The sequence below is a fragment of the Rhipicephalus microplus genome, chromosome 10, assembly GCF_043290135.1.
Source record: "Rhipicephalus microplus isolate Deutch F79 chromosome 10, USDA_Rmic, whole genome shotgun sequence".
NCBI classification, from domain to species: Eukaryota; Metazoa; Arthropoda; class Arachnida; order Ixodida; family Ixodidae; genus Rhipicephalus; species Rhipicephalus microplus.
The window spans coordinates 67,360,037-67,375,239 of NC_134709.1; the positions used below are offsets into that span (position 1 = coordinate 67,360,037).

General features: G+C 46.4%; 1 protein-coding gene across 4 annotated transcripts in view; it reads right to left on the bottom strand.

The window, feature by feature from the left end:
• The window catches only part of LOC119180943 (KICSTOR complex protein SZT2-like), a 290,449-nt gene that overhangs the window by 232,929 nt on the left and 42,317 nt on the right, over positions 1-15,203 (bottom strand). For all 4 annotated transcript variants that reach the window (XM_075875777.1, XM_075875778.1, XM_075875776.1 and 1 more), the window contains exons 12-15: positions 6,605-6,784; positions 5,511-5,657; positions 3,343-3,417; positions 296-496 (exon numbers count right to left, since the gene is read on the bottom strand). In XM_075875777.1, the coding sequence (XP_075731892.1) occupies positions 296-496; positions 3,343-3,417; positions 5,511-5,657; positions 6,605-6,784 (603 nt within the window). The remainder of the gene's footprint in view (positions 1-295; positions 497-3,342; positions 3,418-5,510; positions 5,658-6,604; positions 6,785-15,203) is intronic.

The window sequence follows — 15,203 nt, forward strand, 5'->3', positions numbered from 1 at the left end:
AAGCTTAGTCTCTGTCGTAAAGACACAGGCGAGCTTGGATCGCACGTCCTTGCAACAATCTGCTAACGCCATACACCGAAAAGAAAAGAAGCCCGAAACGGTGCAAGGCCGGTGCCTGCGGTGACCTTTGGCCAGGTACATGGATACCTGCAACTCTCACACCCTGAGCACCATCCGCTCTCGGCCACTCCTCTTGTGCTCCTCTGTCTTTTTCTCGAATCTCTTTCCAAGACAGTACCCACGTACACCAGCTCATAGCGCATGCTGCAATATAAAGACAATAAACTGTGCTCACCCGAGGAAGGTGACGTAGGAGTGTCCGTCAGCCAGCACAAAGCTGGAGCGGTCCCGGAGCAGGGCCAACAGACGGTGCAAGGCTTGGCGGCATTGTACAGAGTCATAGCGACCACTGCTGTTGGGCTGCTGCAGGTGTTTGGGCAGCGGCAGGTCGTGTTCCAGGAGCATGCCCACGCGATGCATGTGCATCCAACGCTGCCTGCGCCGATAAACGCGGCATTGGCTGGAGCAGTACTGCTATGAGTCGATCACGCGTCCCATTTGAATAACTTACTGCGACTAGATAGACGTGGTTTCACGTGTTCTCAAATGCTGAAAGGAAGACGAAAAGCTGAACAGCAGCACCTTTTTTGCACTTAGTATGAACTGGAGGAAGTGAATTAGAATAATCATGAGGATTACGGGCATTGATTTTTTTGCTAACAAGAGCATGATGCGGAAAGACGATTAAGTTATAAGGGATATTAAATGTTCTTATAAAAGGAATGTCATAGTGACAAGAGAGAGTGAAATTAAAGCGAATGAAACAATTTACTGCCAAGGAAGTTGCACCAGCCGTCTCAGCATAACACGTGCAATGCTCCACCTATACGTGCAATGCTCCACCTATAATAACGGCTCTTTCTCATGCCCACAAATTTTTCAGCAGTGTAGAAAATGATCCATTGTCCTATGTTATTTGGACCATGTTATCACACAAATACATCTGTATCTCAATGTCTCACTTATTTATTTCTTTATTTCTTTATGGACTTATGTCATTAATGATCTGGCAAGACAGGCCAAGTGTCACTCACTTTTTCATACTTATTCATAAACATTCAGCCGAGATAACCGCATCTGAGCTAAGCATTCTTTCCAGACAGTTATAACCTCACGGGTATTCTTAATAATTAAAGGATATTAACCCTTTAATGCCTGAATTATAAAACTGCCAAACAAAATAAAAATTGTTTTCACTTTCCAGCTTTAAACAGCAACATTTAAATTATTCCACAGTTAAATTATCTCAAATGCAACTTCAAAGCATACTTTAAAGTACATCACAAGTTCTCCATATGCCACAGAAGTGGAACCTTGCGGCAGAAAATGTACTTCGAAACTACGAAACATGTCATGTGCCACCTCTTAGGTGAATACATATCAAATAAACAAAATTATTGAAGATAGAACTTGCACTGCCCAGGCGAGAATGCATGAAGAAGTGAGAGCTGTTGCACGTGCTTCGCATTCTCTGCCAACCGCTACAAAACAACTTGTTCTAGCACAAAATACCTAAAACGAGACAGTGCTAGATTTTTCATGCTGAAAGCTATGTTCCCCGTGAGCACTTGACAGCCGTTATTAAAGGTAGCACGCATTTCGTGACTTGCTAACACGAAGTTTTTCAGTATGTTGTGAACTTGCGACACTCGGCAATAGAGGGTTAATGAGAACTGACAGACAATAATGCCTAAGAAAATATAGGAGATATTATTTGTGAAATATGCGTACACCTCTACACAAGTAATTATCGGGTTTTCCCCATTTTTTTCTTCTGTACGGTCGCCAACCATCGCACACCATCGACACCTGGCTGCAATACGCACCAGGTTCTTGCGAGTTCATGCCTGTCTCGAAAGAGCGCCACCACAAGCTAGCCAAACACAATTTAAAGCCCAACGTATTATTAAACCCCATGCTTGCAGACTCAATTTGTGCTAGACTACAGCCTGTCTTCATCAAATTCGTTCCCGGCGAAGTGTAAATAGTGACACACCATTTTTATTGCAAAAGCTCATATCAACAGAAAGTTATTTTGCCGCTGAGGACAGCCGCATACCACTTATTTTGCATTCGTGAAACCTGTGTCGATGAATGGTGCAAACAAAAGAAGATCTTCAGCAGCACACCGACCAAAGAACGTCTACAGACAAAAAATGAGATAATATCCAGGTCTCGATGAACAAGCATGCAAGCGTCCTCAAGTAAATCCATGACGACCAAGCGTGCCAAAGTAACAGCCCTTGAATCGGAACACGTTCGACGCATATCCCGAACGACTGAAGAAAAGGAACTGCCAGCATGTTATGAGTAAAAGGGCACAACCCACGTGCCAAATGGTGCAACGCGGCGATGGTGTGCAAGACCTTGACGGTGGGCATACTCATAACAATGTGGCCACTTCAGCAAGAGCTTCCGCAACTAAGTCACACTCAGGCTCACGTATGGGTTTGGCTGAAGGGAAGCTCGTGGCACATGACCTGAGCCATGGTGGAAAACCCCAGGAGATGAGGTGTCATTGTCCTGTGGAGCGCGGCACACAGCAGGTCGAAGGAGACAGCATCGCTTTTGCGGCGAAGACACTGATAACCCGGACCTTGAAGTAGCGGCGTGTGGACGCCAGAGAGCAGTCGTCAACCTTAGTAGACACAGAGAGACGCCCTTTAGACCTTCAGCGCCTTGCAAGAGTAGTTCCCGGGACATCTCCCGCTTTTCACTTTCTTAATTAACAGCACGGTTGTGACCCACTAGAAGATCTCTGGAGTGCCATGTCCACGGTTAGGCCTAACCTGCCAAGTGTCGCGACGATCGGGTTATGAGACGGAACAAGCGGATCACTCAACGAAGATCGACCAACAATGACCACATGACCGCTGCAAGGACTCTGATGACAGGACACTTCGTCGGCTTTCCGAGTTGTCATTACAAACAGTAAGGACATTCGTGTAACGAAACTTGAGTAGAATAGTCTCGAAGAAACGGTAATAGCTAATGGCTGGCTTACGGCTAGTGGCGAACTTAAGTTGGATTCTAGTTAGTTCTTGTTTGGACTATTATGTACATGTTTCATTGTTGAGTTAATTTTGTGTGTTCAAAGATTTTTTTCCAATCCTTGTTTGATGAAGTTGGTGGTGCCACCATGATGTCCTGCATCTCTTTCTCTCAATCCTTTGCAAGCGCTCATGTTTAGTAAGTGACACAAGTGAGCTCCAACCAAAGTCAGAGTCACCGTAGTCGGCAAAGCAATATGGAGGAGATCAAGATGCCAGGCAGAGAACTTACCAGACGCTGATGTCCAACATGCACACCGGTTTCCAGAAGGTCACAAAAGGTGCATATGCACTGTTGTTCTTCACACTGCAAAGAATAAGAAATAAACAGTGATATCACTGCTCTGCGGACAATATTTGAATGAAACCTGAAAGCCTGGTCTATTACAATGTGACCACTTCAGCAAGAGTTTCCACAACTAAGTTACATTCAACTAATAAGCTGACCTACAAGCTAACAAAAAGACAGGCTAAGCATTTGTGCACTTTCATTAGAGTGATGGTCTGAGCAAATGATGCTACAACTCTAATCGTACCTTGAGAACTGGCACACTCAAACTTTTTTTTTGGTTTCCATGCACAGTGTCACAGCATTTGTACATAAAGATGCAGTTAAATCTGGATATAACAAAATTAATAAATTTCTAAGAAAATTCGTTATATAGAGAACTTCATTATATGCAGGTTTGGTACGAACTTCGAAAAATAAACACAAAAAATTGAAGAAAAAGGGAACTAAAGGCTGACCTAACCTAAAACACTCATTTAGCGGTAAAAAACTGTATTATTACTGCGATTGCATGTTTATGAATTCTCTCAGCGCGTTTATGTTGTCGCCCCCATGTGCAAATTGATGACGTGCCCCCCCACACCACAACTTTTACGTTCAGGTAAAAGCGTGCCAGCGCTGCTGAAGCAGAGATCAAATGAGCTAGCCCATCTTTGTTGCCTGGATGGCGCACGCCGTAACATACCCCCGCATTTTAGAACTGCCGTCTAATGCCCAAACAGAAAGGAAACCACCCGTTTGAACGAGCATGAAAAAACACAGCATGAGCTTTTATTTAAAGGGCGGTAGCGATCACTGGCACACATGCTATCTCGTTAAGTATCAGTGCATTTTTATGCGAAAGGCCTGTGTGAAAAGAGCACTTTTCCTGGAGTGGCCGTATCTGCTCACTCCAGCGTTTTGTAGGAATTCCGAGATATCGAATCCAAAAGTCTGCCAGCCTTACTTCGTATAACATTACAATCAAAATTTATTGCATAGCATTTAATGCATCACATCGTCATTTTGTTGCCAGAGCTAATTGGCTAATTGCGAGGTTTACAGTCCCACAAACTCGCGGCGTGGTGCAAGACTGAAGAGCGTGACGAGTCGACCACCAAGATCTGTTTTTGTCATCGTGGTCTTGGAGAGTTTTCATTTGACATCACCTTGGTAGTGACGACCTGGCTGTTCGCATTGGAAAAACGAAAATGGGGAGGATAGCTGAACGTCGTCTGGGACTACACCATGCGCACGCAGTGAAACGATGCACGCACGCATGGCATCGAAAACGAAGAGCGAGCGACATTGATACTGCTGGAAACTATTCGGTAAAGCACCCTGCATATGCAGCGCGGCCCAAGACATGTGACCTAACTAAAAGCGTTAACGCAAAAGTAGTTTTCTTTTTTTTGTTTTTGGTTTGAAGGGAGCAATCCGCACATGCGCATGCGGAGGCAAGACTGCAGCAACGCCAGCTCGTGGGGCACAGACCTGGCTCGCGCACATCTGCACACTATGAACACTCGCGACGCTCTTACATGGAAGTCGCCGAGGCCACAAGCACCGTGAGCGCCGCTAATGCTTTGCGGTTTGTCAGCAGCGAACAACCACAGAAGATGCATGCTCGGGCCAAAATGACAAAATCTGGGGCGAAATTTCTGATTATTCATGACGAAAATTTGTTACATCAAAAATGTCTCCCCCTGTTACTTTGTTGCATAGAGGCCTCAAATACGTGTCTCAAATATGGGGTAGTGGTGGGAAATAGAAAAACTTTGTTATATCGAGAATTCGTTCTAGGGAGGTTCGTTATAACCAGGTTTAACTGTATCTACAAATGTTGTATGCACGGATGTATGTTCAACAGTCACATATGTTTTATATTGCTCAAAAAGAGCTACAAACACTATTCGTATGAGCAGGCCTCTGGGTCACTTTTTGTGTGTCTGCACACGTTCCTCGTGTGCCTGCAAAAGTACAGCGATGGTGCCGCATCTGGTGCGACAGTTTTCACAGGGCAGAATGATTCAAGCTCGACACGATGCACCAGAAGTTTTGCAAAAAGCCTCGAGCGTCGTTCAGGACGACAGAGAATGCAGTGTGGGCAAGTAGCACGACTTGGCACTCACTTGGAGGAGAGGACAGGATGCCCAGAAGTGTTGGGAGGCATCACAAAAACTGGAACACCATTGCGGAAGCTCTCAGGCACCGAGTAGTGCACCGGGTTCTGGTTGAATGAGTGCAGGTGAACCAGAAGCTGGTCTGTACTCGAGATGCTGCAGAGAAGACCAAGTTCTGTATTGCGTTCATCAAGTGTTCTCTTTCAATTTTTACTTGGCAACTACTCTGTCCTTCTTTTTCCATAAACAAACTGCAACACAAATATAGAAAATGCAAATGAGGTGGCACAGAGCCATTACATTTGGAACTTAGTTCCAGTGTCTGCGCAAAACCGAAAGAAGAGTGCGACGAAAAAGTTGTAATGGCTGAGGCAGGTTCCAATCCCTTATGACTAACCAAGGCTGTAGGATATGTCAGAAGGTTGCGAGACTTCCGGGCACAGCAACAAGCTGTGCCTAGGGCAGTGCACAGACACGTACACACTCTGCCTATTCTTGCACATTAAGGGCACCTGTCAATGAAAATTACCGAATCATTTTCAAAAGAAATTGCATTTCACAAGCTTGCCCCTTGATCTCTGCTGTGGCCAATGTTATTTCGTATTCTAGAAATTATTCAGTTCAGTGAACTTCCAGTCACTATTTCCTTGGAACCTTTGAAGTTCAGTCAAGTATGATGTGCACTGTATAGCAAGAAAAACGGAAAGCTTTACTGAGCCAATGGGAACACAGCACACACACACAAAAAAGGGACACTAAGATGTGCAACTCCTTAACTGACATTTAATGTAGTGTACTTAGGTATCGTCGCGAAACTCAGAAATGAAACTTGGACCTCTGTTTCTGTCTTGCAAAATTAACCTACGATTGTCAAAATGATGACAACAGAGTTCTCAAGAAGTACTTTATCAGCCTAAATTTATTGAGTGGTTTTCTTTCGTGTTCCCCTAACTGAAATACATACTCCTTTGGGGGGGAGGGGGGCATAGCAGACTAACAACAAGCTAGTGAGAAATCTCAGTGACTGCAAGCTTGCTGCCCATTATGATGCGTGCATACCAATGTACAAGAAAATGCAACAAATAAATGGCGGCAGAACTCACTTCTTGAGTACATTCCAGTACTGCTGGGCCACCATGAGCCGAAAGGGGCTACGAGTCTTGTTGGGCTTGAAGTACTCGCACGTGACATCGTGAAGGAAGTCGTAGCTGGCCTCCACGCACACCTCGAATTTGCAGCCTGCCCGCTGCTTGGGCCGTGAGCCACTCCCCGGCGAATCCCGACTGCAGAAATTCCCGGCAGGCCCCTTTCAGCTCTTCCTAACTCGGTAACTTATCAACATCTGAATGTGAGCCAAACGGTATGTACGCGTCTGTAACTCGGTAACTTATCAACGTTTTAATGCAAGCCAAGCGGTACGTATTCTTCTGTAACTCTGTAACTTATCAACGTTTAAATGTGCGCCAAATGGTGCGCATCCATAGGTAAAGCAGTACAAAGGAAACACTAAGAGCTAGACACGGGACTAGTGCTTGGAAGTAGACAGAAAACCAAGCCCTAGTCCTGTGTCTACAAGTCAATGTTTCCTTTGTGATGTCTTCCCTATGAAGACATAACTCAGCTTATTAAATAAACTCAGACCTTGATATAACAAATCGATATGAACTTTTACTCAAAACAAACAATATCTACGTGGATATGAAAATATAGATTGGTTCAATGGCATGGCACAAAATGGCACTGACAATGAACATCTCCGAGCGCCGCTGATTGCTTATAGCGAATGGAGTCTGCGCTCTGCCGACTTCCCGGGAAGCCACTTTTGACCACCGATCAGGCATTGGCGGGGTGCCCATATATTCTTATTGTATAACACCGACCCTGCCTCCGCGCCCCTCTAGTTGCCGCTCTCCCCGAATGCTTTTTGTTACGCACCCCTACATCCCTTGTCCCCCCTGCTACTCTGAGCATCCCGCATCACCACACGAGGCCAAAGTTTTCCCACTGCCACCGATCTTTTGAAGACACTTCGGCTATCTACCCTTTTTTTTTTAATCGCTGGTACTGTCGTTGGCGTCGCCGGCCTGGAGTGACCAGACAATTTGCCAACATCGTCGGCCATCAACTGTATTCGATAGTCTGCTTCAAGTGCATGCGCTGTGGAAGTGCTGACACCCTCTGTAAAGTTGTTTGCGCCGCGAGGCGCACGTCTCGCACAAAAGCCGCATTTCAGGTTACAAATATCGGGCAGTAGGTGGCATTGTGTTCGCGACGTTGATCATCACTACCATCATCATCATGGTATAGTGCAGGCGGCGAGGGAGAAATAAGCTGGTCTCTTTTAGCGCAGGGCGGTGGCATGGACGGTTGCCTCCAGCGGTGGGTATGCCGTGGACGGCACTGTGGGTTGTCAGTGGTGGGCCCATGTGGTGAGTCAGGCTTTGGCAACACCGCCTTGTTTGTCATGTTGAGTGTTGTTTGCTATTGTGTAAGGATGTCCTAACGTGTTGATTACGATTGATGTTATAATAATTTGGCTGACGATATCGTCGATTAAGAAGTAGTTAAATAAATGTGTAATGTTTGGTTTCGACCGCGCCTGCTGTGCCCGTTCGCTCCAAGAAGTGGTGGTGGCGCTCGCCAATTGGACACCCCACACTGCCAAGTGGCGCAAACAACCTGACAGGGTGTGTCAGCACCCCCACAACGCCTATGCTACCCCACCGACTCTGATAATTTGCGATTCGTTTCGTGTTTAGAACTTGTTCTCGCCCACTTCGCACTCGGCTCAGCATGCCCACTGTACGCGTGCGAAAGCATGAGAACGGCTGTTAATTTGCGCTTAACGAATTTGCAAAAATATTGAAGTTCGTGAGGCCACACAAACCCGCTGACGTAACAAAACGATTTTTTCACCACGGCCGTCAATTCTTTGAACACCGCCACGCGCACCGATCTAGGCAACCGTGCTTTGACTTCTGCGTGCGCAGGCACTCGATTTCAAGTTTTTCTACGTGCAAGTTGTGCGCTTCGCGGATCTTTCAAGAGGGCTGCTCATCCTGCTCTCATGTGTGTTTTGGCTTTAAAGGTCATCCTCCCGCCGCATCCCTCCCCTCTCTTCACTCTATCGCAACTCCTTGCCCTTCTCTTGCAAATCTGCTCTCCTCTCTTGATCACAACCTCTTCCCCCATCTCCAACGCGCCGCGGCGCCAGCCACACTGGCTTGAATTAGTAGTTTTGTGTTTTGACTAGAAATGGGCCCATAGATGTTACACACGTTCTGGCATGAGTGTCACGTGTGCACGCCTTACTCACTCTTGGTGTGCGTGTGTGGTCAGGATGGCAGATGGGAGGACTTGCACGCTTTTTCCTGCCATTCAATAAAACGTCAAAAGTGTGACCGCTTGGCTTGAGCGTAATCCGAGTGTTAGGTGCGGCATTGTGGAGCGCCTGCTCATAGCTGTTGACCACCTGGCAGCCAACTTGCCGCTTCAGGCGTCCCAGTATTCAGCTGTGGAGACGGTGAATATTTCGTGGGCGGCGGTGATGGCTACATGTGCGCGAAACTATTTTCGCGAGGCCGACTTTGTCGATTGTCGGGCCCGATGCCGAGCCTGGAGCTTCCGAACATGACTATTGCGGCGGCGATTTGTGGCAGCGTGTCGTTGAGTCCGACCTGGGAGAGCGACTGGGACATCTATTGCGATGATTTAATTACGGCCGATGATGATGCCAACACTGCGGAACCGTTCATGGATTGGAGCATTGTAAATGAAGTATGTGGTGAGAGTGATTTGGAGGAATCGGATTGCGAGAACGACGAAGCTTTGGAGCCAGTGCCTCATGCAGCTTATGCCAAGGGCCTCGGCAAACGAGCAGCCTGCCGTTTTAAATGAACTCGAGACCGCCCTTATCGTTTCTGCTCTTCGAAACACGTGCATCACAGACTTTTTTGGGGCAAAAAAAGTTGGTGTTTTCACTCGCAACTTTTTTAAAAGCTGTACTTCATTTACTACGAACTTCGGGATACAGCGAACGGATGGCGCTTTAGGCTCAAGTTACCATATTTACTCGCGTAATCCTTGCACTCGCATAATTATCGCACCCCCTACATCGCCCAACAAATATACAATTTAGGCTTTCCTCGAGTAATTATCGCACCCCAGAAAATTGCCGCAATAATGTTGTCTGCGCGTTACAGCCGTTGATAATGATAGCCCGCTCCATCTGGTGCCATCTTTTAAGCATCAAGCATTGTATTATTGCACGGAGATTCAATCCAATCTAAGCCAAGTCAAAGGGGCAAGTGCGCTTTGCGGCGTGTTTTGTATGTTGTGTCGGTAATCTTGCCACATTATGGGGCGATACTGAAGCTACACAGCTGCTTTCAAGTTGAAAGTGATTGATCATGCCCTAAACAATGGCAACAAGGCCGCCGGTAGGCCCTTTGGAGTCGACGAGTTTTGTGTTCGCTACTGCTGACGGCAGCTGAAAGCCACCAAGACACGTTGGGCTTGCCGTGTGCCTAAGACTGATGTTGATGGTAAACTTTATTTCTTCAGAAGGAAACTGCGGATGATTCCATTATATAGCCATAAGCCCAATACTGATATGCTACGCTTACCTTTTGAGGGCTCCTGTTGAGTGACAAACACTACCGCTACGCCCGCAACGCCCACAAGCTTTGCGTATGGTATTCTAGTTCTCGACTATTTGCTTGAATTTTTTGTGTCTCAAATAAATTTTGCCTCGTGTTGAACCTGTGCTTTTATTGTTGAGGTAAGTTTTGATTAGTACTTTTCAACGCTTGCTGTTAGTTGCTTTGGTGAGAATCCCTATTTGCGACCACTTCGTTTTTTTTTTGCGCTCTAGTACGTTTTCGTGAAAATTTTTCCCCCTTCTCGCACCCCCCAACTTTGCATCTCTTTTCTGCCGGAAAAAGTGCAAGGATTATGCAAGTAAATACGATAGTTATAAGCAGGCTCGACTGCATAACGAATTATTGGTTACAATAAAGTTAATGAAGAACAGTCTTGTAATGCCTTGTAATGAACACACTGGTATAAATACAAGTTTATAACAAATTTTTGATAAAACAGTTTTTTCGGGGCAGATGTCACTTTATTATAATGAGCATGGAGTGCACATCGCATACATAGCAATGACTGCTACCATACAGTTAATGTAGCACTTCACTGATAATGAACTCATGATTATCTATAACAGGTCATGTGATACACATAGGATCTGCGACAGCCAATCTGGTTCAATAAAGTAAGAGAAGGTGCCGCAGGTGTGCTGTTCACACAAACAAGGTGCTGCAAGAATCAGCCAACAAATATAAAATAATCAATATTTTACTTGTCTTAGATATTGGATTAGATTGGATAAACTTTTATTTTGTCTTAGATATGAGCTCTTAATAACCAAACATAAAGATAACAAGTTTACATGTTTTTGAATGCATATTCAGTCATCTTTGAATTCTATGAAAAATATGAGTGCTGAAACCAGAGCTAAAGTGAATATTAACAGCGCAATATGCTATCAAATATTGAAGAACATGGAATGTTTTCACAAGCTGAAACTGTGGGGTCTCACAATGAGGCACGCACTTTCGGAGCAAATGAACACAGCAGACTAAGTCGGACCCAACCAAACTCATTTATTTAAGGGGAGATGCTACTCGAAAAACGATTTTCTTTAATAAGAGTCTGAACTTAACACAAATTGGCATGCTAATAGAGTTTTTTCTCCTCTTTTCAAATATGTCATTTATTGTCATGTAGATTGCTTGGTTTTCTTTCTGCAGGTCGGATACTGCAAAATTATGGCCATTGTTATGCAACAATTCTGACCTATAAAAATTTGAGATAAAGCATGCAGATATAGCTGACTATGATCCTTTGCAACTGTAGAGTGCAAAAAACTATATAAATTTTGTGTGTAAACAGGTGAAATACAATAATAAAATAGAAAACCCTACTATGGCTCTAGTTGCCAAGGGCTTTCAATGTTATGTAATTTTTGAAAAACATAATCAAGCAGCACTGACAATCTGAATAGATACTTGCACTCTATGGGCCTTCATCATGCTATGTGCAAAATTTCATAGAGGTATGACAATTCTAAGTATACGAACTAGCGTGTATAAGAAGCACAGATCACACAAAACTGCAAAAGGAGAAAAACGCATTTGAAAGTTTTTTTTTTTTTTTTTTATCACAGAGTTGTTAGAAATGCATAATCTTTGGTCATAATGTTCAACAGAACTTTGAAAAGCACTGCAAGTTACTAGAACTGTCCTGCAGCATAGGTTGTGCCCTCACGGTCCTTGCGAGCACTCTCTTCTAGCCATGCCCTTTTCACTCCACGACGACGGTGGGCCCTTGCTTCTGCTGTCAGACGCTCGGACATTCTTTTGATGCACCTCGCATCGCGGGAATCACTGAAAGTAACTAGATCTCTAGATGGCAGTATGTTGAGCTCTTCCAGGATGTGCTCGAAAGTAGCATGACCCTTGTTGAACCACAGGATTGCCATAGCTGCGGCAGTCTCGACAACCGTTCGGGAGACAAACTTAGTCTTGGGTCAAAGTAGCCAAACTTTGCTGTTCAGGGATTCCGATGCGTTCTGGGTTTTCCCTTTGATGCATCGAGCAAGGAGCTTCTCATCTGTTAGCGGCCTATAAATGGGCAAAACAGCCAATCCCTGTGCTTTTGTCAGGAGAGGTGTGTGGCGTGGTGCAGGTTCACCAAGTGCTTCAGCGCGTTGATGTTTGCACCACGACTCTGTTCCTGCAGGGCAAAACTTGTGGCTGCCAGCATTGTCAGTAGAGCATGAGTGGAAGTACGAAGCCCATACTGCAGTGTACATATCCCGTACACTCCCCCTGTTGCTTGTTATGGCAATCTGATGTTTGGAGCTTCTGAATGGCTGGCTCTTTCATTTTCTGCCCTCGTGGTAATGGCACATGCAGCTTCCGTAGCGCGGTGCCAAGTCTCTTGGCCACATGATTGGTGCAGTCTTCTTTTTCTATATTGACAGCACCATAGACTTTTGACTCTGCAACTGCACTATATGCTTTGCTGTCACCGTCACTCAAGAATGTCATGAAATGCAGTGGGGTGTCATAAGTCAATGTTCTCTGCCAAATGCGCATTGCAGCCGCCGTTTCCATGGCATGGGAGGAACAGTCTGCATTTTTTTCACAGATTGGGCCATGGAATGCCTGCCACACTTCCTCGTCTGGGCCCACATCCTTGTGCCTACTGCATGTCAGGCAGTAATTTGATATGACCTCGAAGTCTAAGCAGAGGCCAGTATCTAAGGAGATAACTGCGCCAATCCCGTTGTGGCTTTTGTGGCCCCTCTTCTGCCAAGTGCCGTCGAAGATAACAGCCACATCAGTTTCGCCTGCTACTTCTTTCGTCAACTCTTTGGATCGGCGCAAGTTTTCACTCACAGCTGCCATGGCAGCGGTGTGCACCTTCTTTGCTATCAAAAAAAATCCTCGGTGATGCATTGGCTTTGGGAGTCCAATAATGGAGCAAAATCTCGACAATTGCTCATGCCCAGTGCCGACAGCGTGTGCAGCCACCACCGCCTTCACATTTACAGCGAAACTATCTCGGGAGCTCCCACTGTCGTACCGTTGGCACACTCGGCTGCTGCCGTCCGCCGTTACACGCAGTGACGTATAGGAGCACGAAAGAACAGTCGCTGAGCATTCGCTGTTTTCGCAATGAAGTTCGAGGAGCGACAAAGGTCCCTTGCGCTTTTCTGCCGGCTCCCGAACGGCAAGTTTTTGAATACCGCAAGCAGGGCATGCCGCACCTGCCACAAGTGCCGTCAGCAAGAGGGTGTCGCACAAAACTGTCGTTGCACAAACCTCATCGCGCTGTCTTTTGTCTTTTTCGAAGAAGCCGAGCTTATTTTCCGAAGCACTGATGAAAGAAAGCGCAGCGTCAATCCCTTCATCGCAGCCACTGTCGCTCGCGCACTCGTCGATGCCGCTGTCAGGCCTAGCACACGTAGGCGCATTCTCGTTTGTCGCCGTCGTTCGGGGCGCTTTACGCCACCTTCCCTTGAACTTGTGCTTTGTTCGAAACTTCTGCGGTCTCACGTTGCACTTTTTCGGGCTTGTCATCGTGGAAATATGCGTAGACGCGCAGAAAAGCAGACGGACCAAATGCCGATGGCCGCCACCAACACAGCTGACAATTACTCGGTAGCCAATGGCGATGCGACTTAGGGTGCCACGCGTTTCAAACCGCTCAAACCACGTGATAAAAAGGCCTCGTTTTTTATTTATTTTTGCCCACGTACGAAACTGACGGTCGTCGGAGCTGTAAGAAGAAGGCCGGACGCAACTTTCCCAACCAATCGCGATGGCGGGCGACACTGCGACGGGGAGCAGCGCGCAGTCAAAGATGGCCTATATCGGCGCAAATTCACGAAATTTTGAGCCACCGCGTTGCCTTCATACACATTTTTTTGCATTTTGCAGTTCGAATTTAGTTTTGAAATTTTCACAGATGAAAGAAGAAGGTTTGAAGATTACAATGCAATAAAAATCAGAAATACGAGAAATTTCACTAAAAATGCGATTTTTCGCCTGGCATCTTCCCTTAACTGCTTTTGCAACGACAATATTGACGCAAGGCAAACACAGTATTCAAACTACGTGCGCTAGTTCGTGCGCCCCCCAAGGGACCAGCGGCTTGATGATGAAACAAGAAAAGGCCGTGACGGCGCACGCCTCCTCAGGACGAGATTTTGATGAAAAAGAAGTGGTGCACTGCTCGAGGGTCTCTCGGAGATTGATCCCCTTTTGCTGATCGCCTGTTGGAAACGCCGCTACATTTTCCTTTACTTTTCGGGCACAAGTTAGCCCCAATAAACATTTATTCGTACACCATTTGGATTGTACGTAACAGTTTTGGTGGAGGAGCCGGGTAATGATCCCAAACCCAGTTGGACTTCGAGTAAGCAGCCCGGAACCACGAGCAGTCGAACCAACTGAGCTCACGCCAGTTCATCAGCGCTCCAGCCGTCGTCTACGTGGTGAGCCGCCGGAATTTCCCCTGCCACCAGAGCCCAGAGTGTCTCCAGCTGTCTCCGGTGAGAGTACCGAAATGTCGTCTCCAAATGCTGCCGCACACGTCGTTTCGTCTCCAGTCGCTGCCACGCACGTTGTAGTCGATGAGCCACGAACGCCGGACCCTTTTCATGGCGATCCTCATGAAGACACTGAGAATTGGCTGGAGGGTTTTGAGCGCGTCGCCAACTGCAACGGATGGACCGAAGAACGGAGGCTCCGCCGAGTTTATTTCGCATTGCAGGACAGTGCACGAACGTGGTTCAAAAACCATGAAGGTACCATTCGATCGTGGGATGATTTCCGCCGGGAGCTACTGGCCACATACCCGAGTACAGACCGCAAGGAAAGAGCTGAAGCTGCCTTGCAAGCAAGAAACCAGTGCAACAATGAAAGCGTCGCAATGTATGTGGAAGACATGTGCTGGTTATTTTGCCGGTCTGATCAAAATATGAGCGAGGACAAGAAACTTCGGCACTTGATGAGTGAGGTGAAGCAGGAGATTTTTGATGGTTTGCTCTGATGCCCCCGCAGAACGTCGCTGAATTTCGCACCGAGGCGACAGCGGTTGAAAAGACTCTGCAACAGTGAGCGAGGCACT